Raw genomic sequence first — 23,795 nt, 5'->3', positions numbered from 1 at the left:
TAGAATGGGGCTGAACGGAATACTGAGCATTGAAAGTGCGACTCGTAGGGAAACCGACATTTGTATCGTATCTCATACGAAGAATCGTTTCCATCTGAGGACCAGACAAAACAGCGCGGACATACAAGAAGGAAACATAATTCCAGTAAGTAGAGGTGGATCCAACAGTCACTTCATACTTGGCATTCGTAACACAAGCAATGCTACTCCAATCCTCATTATTAACCTGACCCGAGTTGGCAGCAACGGACATAATCACCTGCTGATTCGTAGTATCCTTGATTTCGAAACTCTCACTCGTGGCACTCGATCCATAGGTACGAAGAACGTTGATGACTGTTCCAGCACATTCCTGGATGGTAAGGGTGAAAGTTCCAGTGTAGGTGTTGCCAAGAACAACCGAAGATACAGTAACTGTCACACCCGACACAGCATTGGCCACAACTCCAGTAATCACGCAAGTGGCAGCATCAATAGTAAGTCCTTCAGGAAGATTCTGAGCTGTGCAAGAAGTAAACTCATTGACATCAGGCTTAACATACACCTCTTCGTATTTGGCCCAGAATGTGTAAGTATTGGGAGTGAAAGTAATCGAGGTAGGAATAGCAGTCGTACAGGTCAGAGGCTGCATCTCGTATACGTAACCATAGGTAGCACCGCTACTCTCGATAACGACACGATAATAAGGATAAAGTCCAGCATAGAAATAGCCTCCAAACGATTGATATGTGCTCGACTCATAGGTAGCTCCAGAGACACTGATCACATTTGTCCACTGCGAGTTATCGTTCGATCCTTGCCAAGTGAAGGTACTAGGCGCAGATGTAGCAGATGTGTAAGGCCATACACGGACAGAGTTGATGTAAGCCTTATCACCATTGAGAGAATAGGTTACAGTCGCAGGGAAGGCTGTAGAACCAATATAGTAGTAAGTAGATCGAGACCAGTCATAAAGGTTGGAGACAGTTGAACCTTGAGTGGAAGACACGGAGGCATCATCAGAATAAATGAAACAGTTGCCATCCGTAGTAGAAGAAGCCAAAATAGCAAGATAAGCATTGAAATCAACGTTGGTTTGTGCAGTATAGAAATGGACTTCGACAGCCAGAATCGATTGCTGGGCAGCCACTTCAGTACCAGGACGAATGAATCCATGGTAAGCAATATCGGGATATTCTCCAGTAGCAGAAGTACCAGCAGAAACAGTTCCAGCAGGCATGTTATCACGATAGACCTCAGCTCCATTGATATAGGCAATCACTCCAGCCTTGTAGTACAATTTAACATTGTAAGCAGCCATGTTCGCAAGACCCACGAACTGCTTGCGGAAGTACTGAGTACCAGAAGCAGTCGTAGTCACAGAGCCGAGGGTAGCATCCGACCAAGTGCTGTCAGAGAACGAATAAGCAGTCCAGCCATCAGTAATCGATCCAGAGGTCATCTTCCAAGTAGCGCTCTTTTCAACACCATAGTATAAAGAGAAGGTGTAGGTCTCCTTACGCGCATCAGCAAGGAAATTCTTGAAGACAATATTACCATATTGGCCATAAATAGCAAGATAAGCTCCAGAATACCAAGAGTCACCATAAGAGTCGATCATCTCAACGGTGTATTGGTTGTTGGTGGAAGTAGTCAGACACTGCTCAATAGTACGAGTTTCGCTGTTAGCAAAACCAGTTCCAGTATACAACAAGGTAGATCCAGAATAGACCTTGAACGACTCTTCACTTGCCCAGGAAGATCCGCACTTCTTAATGAACTTCATGTACGTCTGTCCAGTAGTACAAGCAAGATCGCTAAGCGCAATGGCAACTAAAGTTCAATATCAGAACGAAGATATACTCAGCAATAACGATATCGGAATCAATTTCATTCTGCGAACTCACAAAAATATAATGAATTATGGATTCAATTTTGCATGATCATTAATACAAGATAGAATTAGGACATCTTGGCCTAAATTATGAACCAATCATTTTTACGATAATGACAAAAATAGTCCATAATTTTGGAATTAAGACTATTCACTTTTTGATCTATAATCGATATATGATAGGATTGAATTCAAGAACCTACAGTAATGTGATGTTCAAATGTAGTTGTGAATGGAAATGATTGGTTTTAAATCTAATTAAATTTCTTGAGTTTCTATTGGCTTCTAGTGTATAATGGTCTATATTTGGGACAAGATTCTACAAAATGGTCTATTTGTGGAAATAGTACAATCATTTTGTGGAATGAATCACAACCGTATGGAGTTCTATCCAGTGTATTCCACTGGCCAGAAAGGGTCCATACTATATACTGACCCTGTTCTATATCAATTAGCATGTGAAAAGAGGAAGCAGATGCTCGCAGTTCGTGTGTGTTCTACTCTCCCATGCTTAATCTGTAGAAACGTATTATAAGAAAGAGAATAAAGGTCGAAAAAAGGCCGGTTGTACCTCAAGCGAAGTGGATTGTCGTAGATTCCATCAAATATAAAGACAATGACTTTACTAAAGTTAAAGTGTTGTATCATAGAATCCTATCGAAATAATGTGAGTGCTAGTTGTCTTTTGTGTTTGTTGAAAATGAGTTTTGTCCATCAAATTCGATCTCTTACCACCCTTTAATAGGTTTGGTCTTCATAAGCATGCTTTTTGAACTATGTCACATACGAAACTTGGCTCCTATTACGTGAAACACACCAATTCATTATAAATGAAATAGCGATGTGCGTTAAAAGCACTTGTTCAACGTTTTTGAGCCACCTTAAGTCATCTCCTAATCAAGCAATCATTTCTTGGTACATGCATTCATACGAATGACTTAATGAATATGCTACGACGCTGTCCAATGTTTGGCTGGTAGAGTATTGTGTGTAGAAGAAGTAATATTCTTTGAAAATGATTATTATATGGAGTTGAATACTGTATTTACAATTGTGAACGATTGTAGAGGTGATGCAAAATAGATGTGTTTGTGCGGAATCATATTGTAGCGAATCCTTGAAATACTCTCGATATTACATATTATGAATAAAATAGATCATGGAATACCAATGTAGGTATAGTTGGAATGACCACTAAAATAGGTATTCTTCGTTCATGTTGGACTATTAAAGAATTGCAAAATACTGTAGACAAGCAAAATATGAAACTGTAGAGAACAATTGAACAAATCATTCAGATGGTACAACCTGATACAAAATACTATTTCGACTATTTCATGTGTTTCCTAACAAGGAATCCAAAACAAAGAACGTAGAAATACATGTTATACATAAGCTAAGAAACACGAAACACACTTTTTTAGCATGCTAATGAATGAACCCACATGTCCAAAAAAAGAACGAGGATATCAAAAACACATAGAAACCGAGAAACAAATAAGGCACAAATCAAGTTAACATGAATAGTAGAAAAAAGGCATTATAAGTATATCTTCATACCGAAGTTATCATAGTTGTATACAACATTCAAAACCCAGTATTCGACTATCAATGATATTCTGTGGACAAAAAGCATTGTTTCACATTCGGTCCTGGTAGAATAAAACCACATTTCAAGTCATTACCAAAAATGTGCAATTAACATACTCCTTTTCCATATCTGGCAAGCCATAGGGGAAACTCTACATTCCATCCTATTAACACAGGTGAATAGGTGAACCTTCCATCCAATATGGAATTACCTAATAAAGAAACAGCAGGTAAAAATACGATTCAATAACCAACATTCGGGTGGATTCTTGTGACTCGATTGCAGTTAATAGTAATTACGTCAATTATGAGGTAGATAAAAATATTTAACCTTGCTGATTCGCTTTTTATACAAGTAGGTTGTGATTTTAACACTTTACGGGTAGGAAGGTAACTATAGGACATAGTTGTCAAAGAAATGGATATAGCGACGTGTATCGGCTTATAGAGCCGTAGATAACGCTAATTACACACATGGGGTTGCATACACTTTTACGATTCATCAAAACGCTCATTGTTGCATACTTATTCTATTGTGGAAAAAGAGATCAGAAAACTGGAAAAAGGTTTACGAGGTTATTCTTACCTATTTAAAAAGTGCATGTAACGGTATTATTCCTTCGATTTCAGAGCATGGAATTAAAACAAATGGTCCAACTCATCCCATTCACCAGGATGGGAATCTAAGCAGCCACAAGGTAACACATGGAGCGATCCATGCGGAGAATTCGGTTCTTGTAAATCGAGATGAGTGGTGTTGAACGAATGAATCAGGGAAACGGCGATGAAGGAAATGAACGAAACATGTGAAGTGAAGTGTACGCGATCGAGACTTTCGCGTCTACTGGATAGGGAATGGTCATCGAGAACGGAAAGTGCTCGCATTTTATGCTTTTGCTTAAGTAATATGCTATGCTATGCTATGCTATGCTATGCTATGCTCTACTGTGCTATGCTATGCTATGCTATGCTATGCTATGCTATGCTATGCTATGCTATGCTATGCTATGCTATGCTATGCTCTACTGTGCTATGCTATACACACAGATGGCATAGGTGCTGCTGGCTCATTTTCGGAAAACGTTCGAATTGCTACCGTTCTCCCTGCAATGGCTGATGCAACTTGATAGAGGGTCGTTAGCAGTAAACAGAGACGAGAGACAGAGGGAGATGTATCTCAAAAGGTTACGAAGTCTGGTGGAACAGAACGTGGTGCGGGACTATTTGCTGCTGTCGGATCATAGAGGAAGTTATGTATCGCAGTGAGAACACAGACTCATTCAAAGGTCTTCCTGTTATGAGGTGTTGCCATAGGCATTGATTACTGAGTGGATTGTTAGTTGGAAACTTAGTGCAAGGTGTTCGGATAATGAGTTGAAGCATATTAGTGACCTGTGACAAGTACTATGCTTCCCGTAGTTCACGCCATTCTTCTTAATCATAAAATGATTATACCCATTGGATATGTTCATCATAGTTCTGATAATCCATGTCTTATTCTTATAACTTTTTTGAAGATCTTCCTTCCCTGCAAAATCCAAAAAGGTATTAGCAGAATCCACACAAATAATACAATTCTAGAACAAACATTCCGACTCACAAAGAAGTTCCCTTCCATTCATAAGTCTTCACAAAGTCATCAGTGAAAGAACAGCTCTTCACACTGCTTAATCGTATCGAATGGTCCTGTCACCGTATGCCCAATCGTTCTGGGATCCGTGAAAATCTCGTAGTCGTTTCCTTTCTGCACTAAACGCCTATTCTTACTCCTACTGGACCTGTTTTATCCCCAAAGAAATGAATTTCATCGTAATCGCCCAGGAACTGAAGGCAGTACGTTTTGTCCCAGCCTTTGGGAACCACGTCGAACGAAATCTGGCCGCCAATTAGATAGACAAAGTTGTAATCGGGGAACTCCTTTTCCAGGGTCGCGACCATTTTTTCGCGGATATGATGCTCTTGGTCGTAAAGACCAAATGCATCACGCTCGGATTGGGTACAATTACGACCGATCGGACAAATGTTAATCATGCCCGATCGGAATTCAATGAACGTACCTCTAAAATGAAGGACGACAAATTCCTAATACCGCTTCACAGGAATATCCAACTCACTAAGATAACGTAACACAAAGTTGATGAACTTGTTGAGCTTCTCATTTGAGTACACGTCCGTCAAAAACTAGTTGTAACAGCCATGGATAACGAATACCGTATGATGAAACTCTTTTCCATTATGGTAAGCGACTAAACCGTTTTCAGAAAAGGAGTAGGTTACATAGGTGGTAACTACGATAGATTATTATTTAAGATTTCCACTATCTTTCCCTAATTGCTCTTGCTGCTTCGATAAGTCGGAACCTCCAACAATACCAACGTCTACCTTCGTCAGAAGCTTTTTCAAGAATGCTGGGATCTCTGGAGGTGCCACCTAGTCCTTCAGTGCTAAATGGCTGCTCCATACCTTTCTACTTTCAGAAAGCGTTCCATCCACATCAAACAACGCAATGACCTTTTTGGGGGAAGGATCCATAGAAACTGAAACAATTTTGTAACAAACAAAATACACACTCTCAGAACCAATTTCCTTAACGCAGGTCCAGGATCCCTACTACTAATCATCCCATTCCAATGATACATCAAATCGCTCTTTCCACAATCGCACCTTGTTATCGTCCCCACTCGAGGCCAGCACAGTTCCAGTAGTATTCCATTCAATCCTCCACACCTTACAACATCAGCAATCCCTCCCCTGTCATACATCACATTCATGATCTCGCAGTGTGGTTATTAACGAGCAACCCTCCTTTGTTACCTTGAAAATGCGAATGCATCCGTCCTAGTCTAACATGTCCCTCCCATTCCTACCGAACATGCTGTCGCAATCGTTTCGTAATCCTTTCCTAAGCTGTTGCTCCACGCCACATTACGCACGGTTCCTCCGTGGTCCGGAAGGTAGTGCAGCAACTCCCATTTGTTGGAACTTCCCAAACGCCAGATCTCTGCGTCAGTATCCGTGCCGATCACCAAGCTCATCGGCTTGTCTCGTGATTTGCACCACGAAAGGCAGTGAATCTCCTTGTTCGTATGAAACCAGGAGTCACATTGCCACTCTCGAAGCTGAAACGGGTCCGTTGGACTGTAAATCGACACAGATCCGTCTTTATAACAAATTGCCTGAGGAAAAAATAATAGAGAAGAAAAGTACTAGATTCAGCCCGAAAAAACTCGGACTAAATGCGATATCCAGTGGAGATGTGTTGGAGGTAGATATCTGGCAACGTTCCTTCCATTCCTTGCGCTTATTGCAATCAATGCACTCCTGATATATTACGACCGTGTCGTTGTGAAAGCAAGCAGCAAATAACTGCCCAAAAACAGGGTGTGCCCAGTCCACTCGACTGATTAAGGACGAGTACGCCTCAATCTCGGTTTGGAGCTTAAACTCTCCATCTACCTCGTTCCAAACCCTTAGATGGCCATTTGCCGACGCTGAAACAAGTCTTTTCCCATAATAGTCAAAAGCAGTATCACTTATGAATTCCCGATGTCCAGAAGGGATAGACTGGATCGAACTCTGCATAATTATTGAATAAAAAGTAACTACCATTTCCGTCATCAACTATTTTTGAATCCATTTATGAATTACAGTAGTATTTAATAGATTCAAAATGTGGTATTCCTGTTATAATATTCCTTTCATACCTACTACAAATACTCATACTTTCCAAGATCCCACAATATCCTTTAGAATCGATTCTATATCCAATGTATATGCAGAAATCAGCACAACTATTTAAAACGGTACAACGAATAGAAATGGGGTACGAAGATCTCGCTAGCTACCTATCGAAAAAGGTTATGCAATCTATTAAGAAAACAATGAATTTGTAATTAGAGCAAACCAGTAAAGCTACGCTATTTTGGAAGAACAAGAGACATTCATATAGGTATTTCTTTGCATATCAATAAATGTACAATGTTATGAACACCTTCTGTTGTTATGAAGCTGGGTTATATGGTGATAATAGATAATAGGGAAAGATAATTTGCAAAATAAGGGCGTAATATCCAAAGCCAATGTTGCACTTATTATGCTTGATTGATATCACAGCTCAATGTATTGACATAAACAAAGTGACTTGAGAAAGACGAATCGATGGATAATAACCATTCCAGTAGTTCATAAGGTCGATCAAAATAAACGATTTTATAGAATGGATTCTGGTATTCTTCAATCGTTGATAACCGATCTTATCGTAAATATCAGTGTTGCAGTTAATTTGCAATACTGTTGATGTTCAATAACCGTCATTTTCATTTTTGAGAGTATAATATGAAGAAACTAGTGCATCCAATAATGTGCGGTTACTCTAATTCCCTATTTCTACATTGTTTCCCTATTCCCTTTTTTCCATACCTTCAGTATTAAGCCTTATCAAAGTTGAAGTTGCTTCCCTGTCGGTTACATGCCAGCTAAAATACAAGAAGTGGCTAATTCTATGTCACCAAAGGGAATTCTGATTGTAGGCAGCTGATAATAATGGGGTTTATTTTGTAGGGAAATGCTTCAGAAGTGCAATTAGAGAGTCCGGACCTATCCAGCGGTCTTTGCCTGTAGTTGTGTTTGATTTTTAGGTTGTATGTATTCGTCTTCCTTTGGACGGGGAGTTGGTCTGCCGTTATCTCCAAGCCATCCCTTGACATATGAAGATCTCTCTGCTGATGATGTGTTGTGTTCTCCGGCTCCTCTCGATCTAGACCATCCGAAAGATTCTGTATGCATCAGGGATTGGTTTGTGACAGCAGATGGCCGAACAATATACATCCAAGTTAAATCTTACAGAGGTGGTGATGAAACATTTGTCCGAACCAAAAAGGAGACTCGTCGATGTCTTGTCAGATTATGACGAAGAAAAGCTCGGACTTCTCCCTGTTTCTTCGCTGAAGAAGTGTCTTCACTGTCACTCTATCGATTTAACAAGCAGCGAATTTCGCTTAGTTTTCGATGGGTATCCCCAACAACAGCTGTGCTGATGATGTTGTAGATTTATCCAGAACGACAAGGTGAATTATATCAATTTTTTAAAATCGTGGAGTGATCTCTCCAGCGAGATCGATTCTCCCCAGTCCATCAAACGTGCCTCTAGCGGAGAAGATTCCGGTATCGGTTACACGTATGTCTTCACCTTTTATCTCTCACCGCAGAAGCCCCAAACGACGTTTTGTTCTGACCCCTCCAGACGACGCCTCGCTGCAGTCCCTGGCGGAGTCGATTCGTCTTCACATCCTGAGTCTTTTCGGGAACGTGCAGCCTATCTTCAAGGCACTGGCAGTCTCGGACAGCGTGTATCTGCATGATCTTGTTGGGTATTTTACGCAACATCGCGTCGCCTGCACGCTGTCGCAGCTCCACTGTCTGCTTCAGCCCTTCATGTCGGCGCCCGCCTCGATCACGCTCCCCGAGTTCCAAAAGTACGAGTCCGAAGCGGAGTCCAGCGTAGATTTGCGGCTTCCTTGACGATGGATGCGGATCGGCGGCTCTCGGAAGCCTTCCCCGGAACGTTCGGGCGGAGCACTCATATCAGTATGTCGCTCGGAGAGCGGTCCTTGTCGTTGGCGTAGGCGTGGCGAGAGAGATCGAGAGTAGGGGGAGAGGTCGGGGAATTCGGCGGTCCTTGTCGGTTGCGAAGAATTTGGATAGCCTGCCTCTCTATCGAATGATGCTGAGTCTGAATGAGCAGGCGTCGGTGGATTCGGAGGAAGACGCGGTCTTTGTTTAGCTGCAGTGGCGGTTTGTTGTACCTTATGCGAGTGGTTTAGCCATCGTGAAAAGTTTCTCTGTATATAGTGCTTCTTTATATATTGCTATTTCGAGCTGTTTGTTGGATGATTGGAATTGGAGATATAATAATAGAGAGGGGTTCAAGAAGAAGGGGAAGGGGAACGAACAGAAGCGTTGCTTCTATCTCTTTCAGTTGTTGATTCGATCTTGAAATCCCGTCCTATCTCTTGGTTTGCGTGTTTCGACTATATACAACAAGCGATTTCTATATCTATCTATCTCCAATCCCTAGTGGATGTAATAAAAGTAAGTGAGCGAATGAGCGAGAGACGTCTCCCCATCACCTCAATAACTCGACCGACAATCTGCTGTATCTTGTACCCCACAAAGCAATTCACATACCTTCTTCTTCTTCTTCTCCTCCTCCTCCTTATTTCTCAAACAAACACCCCACTGACGTAATCCCATTTCCTCCAAGAAAGCGTCCATCTTCGGCTCGCGCTGCAAGTACTCGCGCAGTACCTTCGCCGATCGTTCCGAAGCTCCCTTGCTCAGTACCATCTCGCGCAGGCGCGTTCCTTCCTCCTGGTTATAGATTCCCTTCTCTTTGAAGATGCTGAAGATATCGCAGGAATACACCAACGACCACAAATACCCGTAGTACCCGCACGCGTACATCGAGGACATGATGTGTCCGAAACTCGCAGGTCCCATCGTGTTCTTCACCACCGGACGCAACGACACCTCCTCCAGAATTCGGTTGTACACGTTAATAATCGGCTCTTTCACGTCCTCCGCGTGCACCGTGTAGTCGAAAATGCCGAACGCCAACTGGCGCAAATTGAACAACGCAGAGCAGAAGTTCTTGCTGTGAATCAGATTGTCGATCAGCTTCTCCGGCAACGGCTCGCCCGTCTTGTAATGGCGCGAGAGTCGCTGCAACACCGGCTTCTGCCAGGTCCACTGCTCCATCAGCTGCGAAGGCGTCTCCACGAAATCGGTTTCCTCGCAGAACGCACCGAAGCTGCAGATTCGCTGGTTGTTGCACATCACGTTCACTAAATGGCCGAATTCGTGGAACAGCGTCGTGACGTCGTCGTGCGAGATCGTGGCGGGAAGCGTCGGCGTGGAGTGAGGGAAGTTGCAGATCATGCACGCCACGGGGAGCTGCGATAAAGAGAAAAAAGCGGATCATACAGCGCGATCGTCGTCGAGAAGAGACGAACTCTGAATGTTCTCGCAGCAAGCGTGCGTATACTTGCCTTCGCGAGGGTAGAGATCGAGGAAGAAGAGGCCTTGCAAATCGCCGCTGCGCGTATACACCGAATAGCACTTCACTTCGCTGAACCACTTATCCTCGTACTCGATTCTACCCTATCAGACCGCCTCCTCTTCGATCTACTCTTTGAACGTCAGTCCGAAGATCTCCTGGTAAATGCTCAGCATTTCCGACACGACGTGCTCCGTCGGGAAATACTCCTTCACCAAGTTATCGTCCACATGATACAGCTTCTCCTTCAGCTTCTTTATATAATAGCTGAAGTCCCACGGCTGCAGCGGGCCTTCTTCCCCACACTCGTGCTTGAAACGAGTCAGCTCCTCCAGCTCTTTTCGCCCGCTCGCCTCCAACTTCGCGCGGAGATCGAACAAAAACTGCTTTACGTTCTCGGGCGTTTCCGCCATCTCGTTCTCCAGGGCGTAGGACGGATAGTTCGGATAGCCCAGAATGTGCACAGCCTTCTTTCGCAGCTCGATCGTTTCGGTCAGGAGATCGAGGTTCTTCTGTCCACCACGGTTATTGAACGCCGTCATGACCTGGCGACGCGTGTCACTGACCGAGCAGTTCTCCAGCACTCCGAACACATCGGGATACTTCATGGTGACGATGTAGGCGTCCTCCTTTCGGCCGAATGTCGCGAGGGTGTTGTCAGGAACGCCCACAAGCTGCTCCTTGGAGAAAAGAAGCTCAGTCTTCTCCTCTGCAAGATTCACGCTGAACGCGGTTTGGTTCTCTATGATCTTCTTCATCACTTCTTCGTATTGCTGGCGTTTCTCAGAGGAAAGATGGGCGCCACAACGTCTGGAGATGAGAAGGATTGTGTTCCCCCCTACTTCATGCTAGTCAGATTGTCCTGAATGTACTTCTCAATATCGGGATCGTACTTTTCATTGCGCTTCTTTCGATCCTCTAGAAATGAACCAAGGTGGCTGTCAAATACCGTTGAACTCGTTCAACGCGGTATACAGGTCGTTTTGGACCAGTCGAGACATTGAGTACTGACTCATAGCCACAGAAGCTTCATTCGCTGCGTCACGCACTTCCTTCACGGGCGATACATTGATAAGAGTACCAATCGTACCATCTAGAGTCAAAGTTCGAGCCAATAGATACTCGCTCCCTGACTTCCGTGGTCGTAGACTAAAAGCGGCTTAATCACGTTCTGAAATGTTCTCTTCTCTCTTGGTATCGAGACGATCGCCTTGTCCGTGGATTTTCCATTGGCAATCTACTTCAAACACATGAGGTAAGAGATACGAATTGCTGGGCAAGCCGTTGGATCTCCTCGACAGTAACGTTAAATCTGGGTTTTACGAATTTGGCATACATGGTTTTGATTTGAACAGAAAGACAGGTATTTCAAAGAGAAGAAATAAGAGGGTACTTTTCGAATTCCGATAGTACGCAGTTTTGGAGTGATATGTCAAATTTTATTTTAAATTGTTGGACGGATCAGGACTGACGAATGGACCCTTCAGAATGCGGTGCATACGCCAGCATCCAGAAAATCAAAAAACATCTAAGCAAATCAACAATATTTTATGATTCACTTATAAATAGTGCATACTATTTTGAGGAACTGGATGATGTATGGAAATCGCAACTTTTGATTTTTAGGTTCGTATTATTAAGTGTAATAGGAATGAGAACAAGGTCACAACAACGTTTTCGTACAATAATAAAGTCTTTCCGGTTACATTCAGTGATACTATGTACACTGAGAATTTGTATTCCAAGATTCTGGATGTAGCATTGTTTTTATTTTTTAAACGTAGATCCTACATAAAGAAAGTCCAACCCTTTCAGTAAACGATTTCCAAATTCTCGTCAATGGATCCGTTTTAAAAATATCTGCCTCGTCTCTGCAGTCGTTCAATGGGATAAATACGATATCTGTTGTGCCGCATACGAAACCAAACTACACGTCTTTTAAGGAAGTCAGTTTTGAGAGTCGGCGGTGCCTCCATTGGATGTTTTTGTACCAGGATTATTCGCACGAGATGCTGAATTATATTGTCAACACGGATTTTTCCGATGTCGAGACCCTGATTGTGAGCGTCAATGAATGGACCGTTTCGGAGTGGCCCGTTATTTTAGGGCTGCTTTCGAGACTCTACTTGAAATCCCTTTGCACTCTTATTCTTTATTGTATCCATTCATTTCGTTCTTGATTTATACATAGCTCCAGTTTGCATTGATTCCGCTTTTTTGCGACAAAGTCTGTATTTCCAATACGAAAGCCGTGTGAAGCAAGTACTGGTTTATTGTGATGTCAAGTATTCTGACTTTGTCTATTCTCCGTCGTGTTGGCAGGAAAGAGAGGTTGAATGGGATCAGATTAAGAGTTCGTTGGATAATCCGGTTCAGAAAGACGCGGATATGAATATATTTTTGCCTTCTGCTTGTCTTTCGTTTATCTCATCCACCGAGATTTACTCGAGGGAAAAGAATAATACCCATGCAAAGATCAAAGTGGAATCGCGCGATGTGCTTTTAGAGAGTGTGGAAATGGTCTGTAAACATTATCATCTGATGAGTGCGAAAACAACAAGCAGTAACACGTTGTTGCGATTTTCGTTTAATGGCAAAATTTATCCCTTGGAGTGCTCGCTGACTCTGGAAGGCCCCAAAGTTCTCGGCATCATTGCACGCACTCTCCAGAAGAACAAGCTGCTGTATTATCCTGAGGAGATCGCCATTTATGGACATAATGATGATTTATCTCTTCAGTCGAAGGGTTTTTCGGAGCATGATTGCATTCCTGTCATACTGTCTGGAGTTACTCGTGAGAGAGAGAAGCTGCTGCAACTAGAACAAAAGGATGGGTATTTGTACTATGATGTAACTCTGAAAACTCAGAAAGATATGGATTTGTTTATCAGAAATGCACAAAAGGATGCATTCTTCTTTTTGAATCGTCTAGTCATTCGATTTGGATCACTTAGTAACGATACCGCTGGATATTTAATTACTGACTTTTTTAGCTTGCTTCATGAAGTGTTTTTACCTCATTTGGAGGTCTTGTCATTGATCTATTTATCGATTGATGCTTCTGATAACTGGATTGATTGCTTTTTTGTGAATCCTTGTGTTGCCCTGAAGGATATTGTTGTCTATATTCCATGTGCTCCGGCGCTAATTCTTGATGCTAGGTGGAATAGTTCTCGTAAAATGAGAAGAATCATCCATTCCGTTGATTCCACCAATTTTAGTGACTCGACCTCTGTTTCGTCTTCTATCTTATTATCGGATTCGGTAGGCGACGCAGCATCTAAGTCGATTTCTGGCACATTTTCTGATTTGATTTCCGCTACGACGTCTGATACAGCTTCTGATACAGCATCCTCTGATACAGCTTCTATTGAGTCCTCTGGTACATCTTCGGTCACAACCTCTGACGTGGTTTCTATTGAATCCTCTGATACAGCTTCTATTGAATCCTCTGATACAACTTCGGTCACACCCTCTGACGCGGCTTCTATTAAATCTTCTGACGCGTTATCCTTTTCATCATCGGATTCAAGTTCAAACTCGGAGTCATCATTATCCAGCTCAAGTGCAAAGGCTCAGCCAATGCAAAACGGGAATACTTCCTCCACTTCCAAAATCAAAACCTCGGGTGAAACTACTCTGGCCAAAATGTCAGTGCTCGCTTCCAAAACCGAAAACAGTACTTCGATAAAGAAAAAGAACGCAAATCCCATTACAACGATGACCACCTCCACTGTGATCAATGGCGTTTCATACAATATTTCAGTGGAGGCGAATGCGGAGACCAAGCAAACGACCTACAAATGGAAGCGAGTGTCTGGGAAACGATCTTTCTCCGTTATTGAGTCTCAAAACTCTTCGATAATTCGGGTTTTTGTCAATAATGTGTGGTATCTTATTCCAGTTTCCAAAGTGAATAAGAAACAAACCTTGTATTCTGCGGTTGTTAGAGGCTTAGGGATGTATGGCATCGTTGCTAGCCATTCGTCGATTTCATTGCAAAATCAGAAAGGGAAGGAGATTAACAAGAATACGTTCGTTACTGTTGCTAACACAAATGATAAATACACTTGTACGATTCGTAGCAAGAAGTACAAAGCGAATAATAGTGAAATGACTCTCGATATGAGAGAGAATGCGGACAAAGTCATATTAAACTATTACACATCGATGTTCGTCAATAAAGTCATTCATGTAGTCGGTAGGATACTGTAATCGTTTCTTGATTACTAGCGGATACGGATGAGCAGTTCGAAAAAGCTGTTGATTTTCTCTCATGCTGTAATACTCCATACGTTATACAGATCCTTTTTGATGTTTCATTTGACTATGACTGGAGCATTTCCAGCAAGCTTTTTCTCTATGACGGTATGCCTCATTTGACGACAGTTGTTTTCAAGCAGAGAGGCGAATTCAAGAGTCTTCCAACTGACCAAACAAGTACTGTCAACTCTCAGAGCAAAGCCTCTACGCAAGAGAGTACACCAATCCAAATTACTCCTCAACAAGACGAGAACCATGAAAATGCAGAAAAAGAAATAGTTTCTCCATCATACACATTTATTAAATCGATATGCAAGAATAAGAAAGAGCCTCTCAACAGGTTGGTGACATTTTTTATTCATGGAGTAAAATATCTCTGGGATGTTGATGTCGTTCTTAAAGATAAGCGTCACTTTTACACATATACCATTACGAGGGAGTCGCATTCTTACATCCATAGTCCAATAAAATCGGATCTTCTGTTAAAATACAAGAAACTCACAATCCCTATTTCAATCGAATCACAGATTACGGAGGCTCGACTTGCTCAAGAAGCATGTGTGGTGAGTGCTTTAGGGTTGGAGTACTTTATAGATTCTTGCGGAATATGAGATTTTTATTCATCCAAGTAATATTGTACTTTTAATCAATGGACAGAAAATAGGAAATAGTATGAATAATAAAGTCATACTTAATCCGAAAACAGTTATTGTTGCTCAACAGACTAAGGCAAAAGAGACCATTAAGAACCATGTTGATTGCATTCTAAGCGGAGACTTTGATAAGTATTATAATTTTCTTATGGCTGGAGGCGTTTACAATGTGGAATCGATTTCCATAGAAAGTATTTCATATGAACTCTTTTGTTATTATTCTTAGCTAAAGAAGCCGATCTTCTGCACTCCTTTTTGAAAACGCTTTCTCGTCTTCCATTGCCCTATTTGAAATCACTTCAGCTTATACATACTAAGGGTTTTGATGAACATTATTTAACCTGGTTCTGTTCCCCAAATATTCCGGAGCTCGAAAAAATAACACTCAGATTACCAAAAAAACGTGTACCTGTAAAACTCGATTCATCGTCTACTGTTGACAACAAGTCACTGTCTCTCTGTAACAACTTAATAGCCAATCAAAAAATGATGAACATTACTACTGTCCAAATTCATGGCGGCTATGCTGCCTTAAGAGATTTGGCAAATCAATGTGCCTTTATTCTTGAACTGGATTCCCGATATCCGTTTGTTTTTAATACTACCCCAGGAAGTATAAGGATGCAGACAGTGAAGAGAAGTGTTCGCAACGTATATTCACTGATTGTCTTATATTGTTTAGATTGTGCCCTTCTATGGAGTTACAGTAAAATGGACTCCAGGGAAATTCTTATCAAAAACCATTGTTAATGTCAGTAATGGTTTTTCTCTTAAGGGTCCTGCCTGGGATCACAAAGGGAACATTCTTGTGTTATCGAATTCGAAAGTAGATTGGATGAATGTTAGTCATTGTCAAGGAATTATTGTGCAAGGTAAGTCTCGATACTAGTATGTTTCGTAGTCATTGGATCCCAAACATTTGACCAAGTGATTCAAATTATCAATGAACAGAATCTTCCACTACTATTGTATCTCCAAATCTGGGGTAAGCCTTATTTTTCGTTTTCAACTGATAGTCGACGGTATTGATTTATCTCCATCTCTACTCGAATCCTTGTTTAATGAGTCTCACCCAAATTTGAAGATTGCAAGTGTCTTACCCATAAAAGACTTGAAAAATGAGGCTCTGGAGTCTTCAAAGGACTCAGATAAGGTGGAACAGAGTCCAACGTTTATCAGTGGTCCCACTCTAGAAACATACAGCATGTTTACTATACGAGGCGAAATAAAGGTTATTTTGAATGAGATTAAGTTGAAACTGGATGTGGATCGGTCGTTCCAGCATCTTTACATGCTGGATAACAGCAGTACAAAGTACGGAGAGAATGTTTTCCGAGAACCATCAGAACAAACAAACATGTCTTTTGATTATGAGAACTCCACGTATTACTGCAATATAGATATGAATGGCAATATTATTGAGTGTAAACAAGTCATTGCGAATGTAGCTATTCTTGCTCATCCGATTACCCTTAGACACTCCAGAGTTGTGGTATCCACTGCTTGTTTACGAACATCCATATCTTCTTTAAATCGAAGGAAATCACCTTAGGTACTTTGAACATGAATAGAATCCCCGTAAACTCCAAACTTGTGGTGACTGGGGAACAGACTTCTGAGAATTTTGTTGTACAGAAATCTAACTTTTCTTGGTATTGCTGCTATATTACAAAGTCTAGTTACTCACATCACTTTAAAGATATTAACTATCATCTTCTTTTCTTTGTCACTCATCTTGTGCTCCACTTTTCTGAAGAAATTAGTAAAGAGGAAAAGAACAGCATTGTTTTTATGATAAAGGAGCAAGTGTTTCCCTACTTAAAATGGCTTTGCATTATTAACGGCGATGTCCAAGCAAGTGATATGTACCTTTTGTTTTTGGAAAAGAAGGTTTGTCTGAAAGAAATTCTGCTGCTAAACGAAGGAGTTGATCCTTTGTACGTAAGTGTGAAAGCATTTAATCCGCTCTTTATGAACGATCAGAACCAAGTGAAGGAGAAAAATAAAAGTGAGGACTTACTGATCTTTTCATCGGATTCAGTTGACAGCTCCAAACCGGAAAATAGTCAGTTGGAACAAACATCACCTCTAGACAATGCAAGTGAAAAAGAAGAAGAAGAAGAAGAAGAAGAAGAAGAAAAGGTGGAGCAACCTGATAATGAGCATGATATCGTGAACAAGAATGAGATGGGTGTTGAAAGAGAACCTGTATTTCCTAATGTACTGAGTCAACAGAGTGACAAAATGAGTAAAGAAAGTGATATCATGAGCAATCAAAGTAAAAAAGAAACAAAAGAAAATGAAGAAATAAACAAAGATAGTCAAGAAGCGAGCAAACAGGGAGACGTTATGAATCAAGATAGTAAAGAAACAAGCAAACAGGGTAGCGAGCGATATACGTTAGATTGCTTAAATAACTACCGCCCAAATGCTTCACTTCTGCTCTATAGTTCCACGCTAACAAACCCCATTTATTACGCTGTTGCACATCTCCCAAACCTTTCTTTTTCCCGTGAAGACTTCATCTTTAGAAACCTGAAGTTTAAAGCTTTGATTTTCAGTGGTAAACCGGAATTCATACCTATGAAAGATTATAGCGCGTGGAAGGACTATAAAAAGACAAATGATTATATCGATGTCAAATTCATTCTGAATAGTAAAACTTATCCCATTGTTATCAAAAGGATGAGCTCGGTCGACGACTTGTCCAAAGCAGCTTTGCTCTTTATTCGTTGCCTCAAGTATAATGAAGTCAGCAAAATGGAGCTGATTCTAAACAGGAGTAAATTGGAAGATTCTGAAAATGGTCTAAAGATTGAAAACAACTCCGATATACATGTTATCGCTACTGAGAAATCAAAGCCACAGTCTTGGAGTGGCATTATTCATAAATACGAAAATGATAACGAGATTCGGTCGGCATATGTCCCACTATCTTTAAATATGCAAGAGTTACTGCAGAAAGAATTATTATTCTCTGTTCACTACTTAGCCATTCACATTCCTATTCTCGAAGATGAATCGCCTCTCTATGTAACACTTTACAAAACACCCCTTCCCTATCTCAGAGAATTGACAATTTTCACACAATTCAAAAGTAGTTCGTTCCATATAGAATACTTATATTCTATTTTACACATCTCCTTATCTCTCGTTCGCGTTTGTGGTACGTATTTGTTGCATTCGTCAAAAATAGATGATGACTCGATAGTTCAGATTAGCAATCCACTCAATTCAAATGTGAGTCAGGAGCTAAATCAGTTAACTACGAAAATGAAAGAGCTCCAAGAAAAACAGACAAGCACTGATAATGAGATTAAAAAGTTAGTACAAAGCTATTCAGAACTAGAGAAAAAGCTAAACTACTCGAAGCAAACCTTATATTCCAGCACACGAAATGGTCCTGTAACGTCTCTGCGCTCAGCTCTCGGCTCTCTGATAGTGAATAATTACTATTACTTCTTTTATTCCTACTCCGCCAATACCATCATTATCGATATTATTCAGAGTTTTATCAAGAAAGGAAGCTGCATGTATAACCGCACGCAGTCGATTTACACAAGACAGCCGCGAATCCCCAAACTTCCTGAAGGAATCTTCCCCAAAGTGCAGAGACCTCTCGTGTCCAACTTCGTTAAGATTGAATTCGAATATCGCGAGTTTATGGTGAGAATCAATGAGAAAATGACCGGAGCTCAGTTGTATTCGGTTGTGAAACACTCGCTTTTGGCGGATGAGTTCATAAATGAATGGGATTCCATCGTTCTCATCTATAATATGAACCACATTTCCCCCAAGGATCTGTTAATGTCGCTTAATATGACGGCTAATAGCGTGATCCAGGCGTATCGCAGGGAAGGAAATAAGCCGCCAGTTGAAAATAGAAAGCCGGTATATGTATCTCTTCAAGACAGTTTGCAGCAGGATTCTTTTATTATGGATCTGCAAAGGCAAAAATATGCGAACGTGCAGCACTTGGTATTGCTGGCTGGTTTTTTCTTTTTTGCTCGCGTCATAATTAGAGTGTATATCAAACAGCCAGCTTGAGAAGGTTTTGAAGGCGATCGTGCAGACGCAGCTATTCTCTCTTCGTACTCTTGAGTTGTATAGTAGGGAATTTCAAAAGCATTCAATACAGCTAACTTCGAGCTGACACAGCAAGCGGCGGCCACATTTAGTACATATCACTTGATGCCAGCTTTGAAATCGTTGATTCTTTATCGCGCGGCCGATGCTAATGCTGCGATGATGAAAGAGAAAACGTTAGACAACACGTTGGCAGCAAGCCAAAACAGTGCGAATATTGAAACAGAGATGCGTTCAATTGCTCAACAGCTTAACCGGCTTCAGGATGTACGAAGACAAATCCAAAACGAGATTGAATCGATGGAAAAAGATAGAGCTGCTCAGCTTTATAATTAGAATGGAATGTTTGAATTGTAATTCTTTCTCTATTCTGCATATACTTTTTGATTCTATGGGATGTTTGTTTGAAAAAAAGGAGAGGAAGTATAGTAGTTATATATAGGTGTCATCTATTTGGATGAGTATTCTTTGACATACACAAAAAGCAATTCGCATCGTTAGAATAGCACTTCCTACTGTGTATTTGTTATGTTATTGTCATTCTTCGCTTGAGCTTACTACTGCATACTATTATCTCTAACATTTGATTCTTCTTCTTCTTCTTCTTCTTATTGCTCAAACAAACAACAATTTTCCTCATTCCTTTATTCCCATCCGAACAACTTCGGCATCCAAAAATGAGACGACAAAGGGAACAACCAATCTGCGTCCTGATTCAACCGCATCAACAAATCCACCGCACGCTGCTGATACTTCTCTCCCAGCGGCTCGCGCTTCTCCCAGCTCATCAGCAGCCTCGAGTACCCATCGCACAAGCTCTTATAATCGAACAGCTCGCTCTTTCCGAACGCATCCAGCGTCTCTTTCTTCTCCTTTTTCTCGAAAAACTCCAAAGCCTGCAGGTACAACCCTTCGCTCATCACGATTTGGTCCTGCTTATACACGATTCCCGCGATCCAGCCCAGCGTGCAGCTGCTCACTCGCTAGTCATCACGCTGCCCAATCATTCTCACGTTCGAGGACAGCGAGATCCCGCGGGAATCCGACAGTTTCAGCGCGTATTTGAGGAGGTCGCCGGCTTCGTCGCGTTTGTCGAGCGAAAGCAGAAAGGAGCCAGCGGTGTTAAGCGACTGGCGCGCGTCTTCGAGAACGTCGTCGGTGAGTTCGTTGCGGGATTCCATCGAAACGACGAGTGCTTTGAGATCGTTGCAGAGAGAGATGGTTTTGTCATGATCGAGGTCATGGTCCCAACGCGATCCGATTAGATTGTGCAACACGCGGAGCTCCCATAGAGAACCGAGTTTCTGAGCGTCCGATCGTTTCTGAGGTGGAGGGAGTGATCATTGCATTACAGATTCGAGCATGTCGCAAAGTTGTTCTCCGGAGAGATGCTTCTGAAGCGAACTCAGTAACAACGAAGAAAGCCCTGAAGGACTCGACTCTTGGGTATTCAGCTAGGAGATTTGAGGAAATAGAGAGAGAGAGATACTTCCTTGGAATACAAGCCGGCCTCCGTTATCTGACCCAGATTTAAAAGGACGTTCACAAACTCTCGTTTTTCAATCTGTGCTTCTATGGGGTCGTTTCGTGAATCCACGTTTTTGTTCATTTTCTTGATCAAAGATACTGCATCCGCAATGCGATTGGAGCGAGTGTACAACTCAAGCTTCCTAAGCTGATACAAATAACGTCAAACGAACTTCCGATTCACGACATCAACCATAGGACTATTCTCGGGACTAAACGAAGAAACGATGTCATGGATTCTTGAATACAGCTGATCCGCTTCTTTGAATACGCGCTTGCTCATAAGGTCTTCCGCCTGCTTCATCTGAATTGTTCACAAGTTCCCTTGTCACCTACTTCAGGAAAAGCGCTCATCATCTCCTTTTCGGTCTTTTGACAAGCTGTCTCGCTGAAAAGACGAGAGAAAGAGCTAGATGTCTATACTTCGTGGATCTCGAGGATCTCTTACAGAAGCAACAGAGACCGTTCTTAATATACTCCTAGAAGCTGCTCTAGTAAGCGATAGCATGATAAAACAAAAAGAAAAATAGAATGGGTAATACCACTGGTAAATTCCATTGGCATAAAACGGATTAAACACGGAAAAGACAGGATAAAGTGGCGTCATCGGAATTCCAAACGTTCCAGACTGTCCATGATTTCCATCTTCTCCTTCTCCTTCTCTTTCTCCTTCTCCTTCTTCTAAATGATCTAGTTCGGTTGCATCGATGTCTTCCAAATTCAACTCCACAAAGTTTCCCTGGGAAGACTCCACTACTTCACTTTCTTCGTTTTGATAAAACAGCGCGTGCTTTTCCTTCTCGCTCATCTCATTCAAATCCTCTTCTCCAAATTCCCCTAACTCTTCGGCATTCCCGCGCGAGTCCTTCTTCTTTTTATCGAACCAATCAGCTCGCTTCTTTTCTCCCTCCAAATCTTGAGGCACACAACATTTTTGTATTCTGCTTTGTCGCTGCGCGAAGAGCTTTGTTAGCGCAGCTTCCTGCATCCGACTCACCAAGTAGAAGCAAATAGAACGGTCCCTCTGATGATCGCCAGAATCATCAATGTCGTGTTTTGGCGAATTCTTGGTTATTTCGCTACAGATATCAAAACAATATCGATAATCATACTTAGAAAAATCAATATCTTCATTCTCACAACCATCAAGATTCATGACGTCGTGTCTGGTTTCAGAAGGACGCAGTAACGCTTGTCTACCTCTCAGCACTTTTTCCGAAAGCGGAATATCCAGATTCAACACCCCATCGCAACATTGCAGCGATGCGACGGCAGGAAGAAGACAGTCGTGGATAAAGAGAATGACTGGCGTACGAGACTCCACAGCATCCGAAAAAAGCTGAAGACGCGCTTTCAATTCTTTGTGAAGGATAGTTTCAGAGAGAGCAATGAGTTGAACGGACGAGCTTGCGATGAGATCCTCGTTTTCGGCTAGGAAAGCCAGCAAATAGCCAAGATTATAAGCTGAGAAGGATGTCACCGCGATGCAGAAATGCTGCTGAGAGAGAAGCGTTTGAAGACAACGAGCCGCATAAGGAACACGCTTTGCTACAGAAAGGCAATCTGCAAAGGAACCGCTACAAACAAACAAACAAACCTGAATCAGGAAGGAGCCAGTAAAGCGAAGATGCGAAGGACACATCTTGATTCAGAGCAGGAGCAGGAGGAGCAGGAGAAGGAGACAGCGGATCATCAGATTGAATGTGGAATCCCCATCCTTCGATCGTGGTTCTAATCACATCCTCTTCAACCGAGCGCGACGATAAAGGATTGGATGTAGATAAGTACACATTTAGAGTGTCTAGGGAAAGGAGAGAAAGACAGCTCCGCGTCTATCACATTACAGAACACAGTACACACACACCTGATGGAGAACAGATCGATAGAAAACCAGCTCGGCTTGATCAATGAACACACTATGAATCGAAGTGAAGCAGTTTTCATTTCCTTTGTACAGACGGGGCAAACGTCCTGGAGTCACGACAAGGATATCCACACCTAAATGAAGTGCTTTTAGGTCTCGCTCGTATTTTATGGACCCCACCGACACATGGCACAGGATTTGTGTAGAACGAACGTAGTTACATATCTCAGAAAACAGATGAAAAGCTCTCTCACGCGAACCAGTGAGAACTATCATCTGAATGTTGTATTTTCGATGTCGTTTGATTTTCGAGACTTCCTCCAGGAGAGAGGAGCAGATTGCGTCTTCTGTTCCGTGAAAAATATAGCAATCCTTTTTTACAACGTAGCCGTCTCCCAACTTCGCATCCATACGTTGCAGCAATCAGAAACCCGCAAAAATACCAAAGAATGGAATTCCAATTAGTACATTTTTTCATTTTGAACATAGAGCCTATCATCCTCATTCATGTCTCAACTTTCTGTATTTTGCTTGTCTTGCTGGGATAGTCCATAGAATACTGTGGAGGGTGATCTTCCCCAAGCTGACCTTTCTTCGCTCTATAGCAATCAGAGTGGGAATAACACTCCAAGAAACGCCAGTGGATCCTCACAAAAGAATTCAGTTGGTACTATTGGTTGCTTTGTGTTTTACTGTAGTTTCTATGCTTAAAAGCGTTCTAATCCCCAAGATTTTGATTGTTGCAATCATCGTAGCTGTTCTGTACTTTTTAGCTGTAATCTATTCCCTCTACTCATCAGCGATAGTTCATCAACGAATTGTCAGAAGATAAGGTTGAGAAAAAGTTGAGCTTATATCCACGAAATGTAGTGGTTTTTGTAGTCT

The 23,795-nt window shown here is 41.8% G+C and overlaps 6 protein-coding genes; 2 read left to right on the top strand and 4 right to left on the bottom strand.

The window, feature by feature from the left end:
- Nucleotides 1-5,056: 5,056 nt before the first annotated feature.
- Nucleotides 5,057-7,045, bottom strand: GSBLH_T00003425001 (uncharacterized protein; the record flags this gene model as incomplete). XM_013042172.1 has 10 exons in its annotated part: nucleotides 5,057-5,207; nucleotides 5,237-5,522; nucleotides 5,553-5,644; nucleotides 5,675-5,751; nucleotides 5,782-5,893; nucleotides 5,927-6,070; nucleotides 6,101-6,190; nucleotides 6,224-6,301; nucleotides 6,331-6,639; nucleotides 6,671-7,045. The coding sequence occupies 10 exons, from the start codon at nucleotides 7,043-7,045 to the stop codon at nucleotides 5,103-5,105; spliced, it is 1,668 nt and encodes a 555-aa protein (XP_012897626.1). The 3' UTR covers nucleotides 5,057-5,102.
- A 1,226-nt stretch (nucleotides 7,046-8,271) lies between these two features.
- GSBLH_T00006647001 (uncharacterized protein) lies at nucleotides 8,272-9,245 on the top strand (the record flags this gene model as incomplete). The annotated part of the gene is made up of 5 exons (XM_013042171.1): nucleotides 8,272-8,474; nucleotides 8,511-8,639; nucleotides 8,671-8,937; nucleotides 8,967-9,083; nucleotides 9,113-9,245. 5 exons carry the CDS (start codon nucleotides 8,272-8,274, stop codon nucleotides 9,243-9,245), a joined length of 849 nt encoding a protein of 282 aa, XP_012897625.1.
- A 347-nt stretch (nucleotides 9,246-9,592) lies between these two features.
- On the bottom strand, nucleotides 9,593-11,275 carry GSBLH_T00003424001 (Oct1; the record flags this gene model as incomplete). Its single annotated transcript, XM_013042170.1, has 3 exons — nucleotides 9,593-10,414; nucleotides 10,445-10,616; nucleotides 10,650-11,275. The coding sequence occupies 3 exons, from the start codon at nucleotides 11,273-11,275 to the stop codon at nucleotides 9,593-9,595; spliced, it is 1,620 nt and encodes a 539-aa protein (XP_012897624.1).
- An 80-nt stretch (nucleotides 11,276-11,355) lies between these two features.
- Nucleotides 11,356-11,855, bottom strand: GSBLH_T00007133001 (uncharacterized protein; the record flags this gene model as incomplete). Its single annotated transcript, XM_013042169.1, has 4 exons — nucleotides 11,356-11,435; nucleotides 11,467-11,610; nucleotides 11,640-11,754; nucleotides 11,784-11,855. 4 exons carry the CDS (start codon nucleotides 11,853-11,855, stop codon nucleotides 11,356-11,358), a joined length of 411 nt encoding a protein of 136 aa, XP_012897623.1.
- Nucleotides 11,856-17,620: 5,765 nt separating this feature from the next.
- Nucleotides 17,621-19,876, top strand: GSBLH_T00006646001 (uncharacterized protein; the record flags this gene model as incomplete). Its single annotated transcript, XM_013042168.1, is given in 8 exon segments — nucleotides 17,621-17,816; nucleotides 17,838-18,530; nucleotides 18,549-18,599; nucleotides 18,630-19,278; nucleotides 19,318-19,424; nucleotides 19,456-19,484; nucleotides 19,547-19,786; nucleotides 19,856-19,876. The coding sequence occupies 8 exon segments, from the start codon at nucleotides 17,621-17,623 to the stop codon at nucleotides 19,874-19,876; spliced, it is 1,986 nt and encodes a 661-aa protein (XP_012897622.1).
- A 3,010-nt stretch (nucleotides 19,877-22,886) lies between these two features.
- GSBLH_T00006645001 (uncharacterized protein) lies at nucleotides 22,887-23,321 on the bottom strand (the record flags this gene model as incomplete). The annotated part of the gene is made up of 1 exon (XM_013042167.1): nucleotides 22,887-23,321. The coding sequence occupies one exon, from the start codon at nucleotides 23,319-23,321 to the stop codon at nucleotides 22,887-22,889; it is 435 nt and encodes a 144-aa protein (XP_012897621.1).
- Between the last annotated feature and the right edge of the window lie 474 nt (nucleotides 23,322-23,795).

The sequence above is a fragment of the Blastocystis hominis genome (genome assembly GCF_000151665.1).
Source record: "Blastocystis hominis, Singapore isolate B (sub-type 7) whole genome shotgun sequence assembly, scaffold_3".
NCBI lineage: Eukaryota > Bigyra > Opalinata > Blastocystidae > Blastocystis > Blastocystis hominis.
Note: the sequence above shows the minus strand (reverse complement) of the source record. Positions and strands in the feature narration are given on the sequence as shown.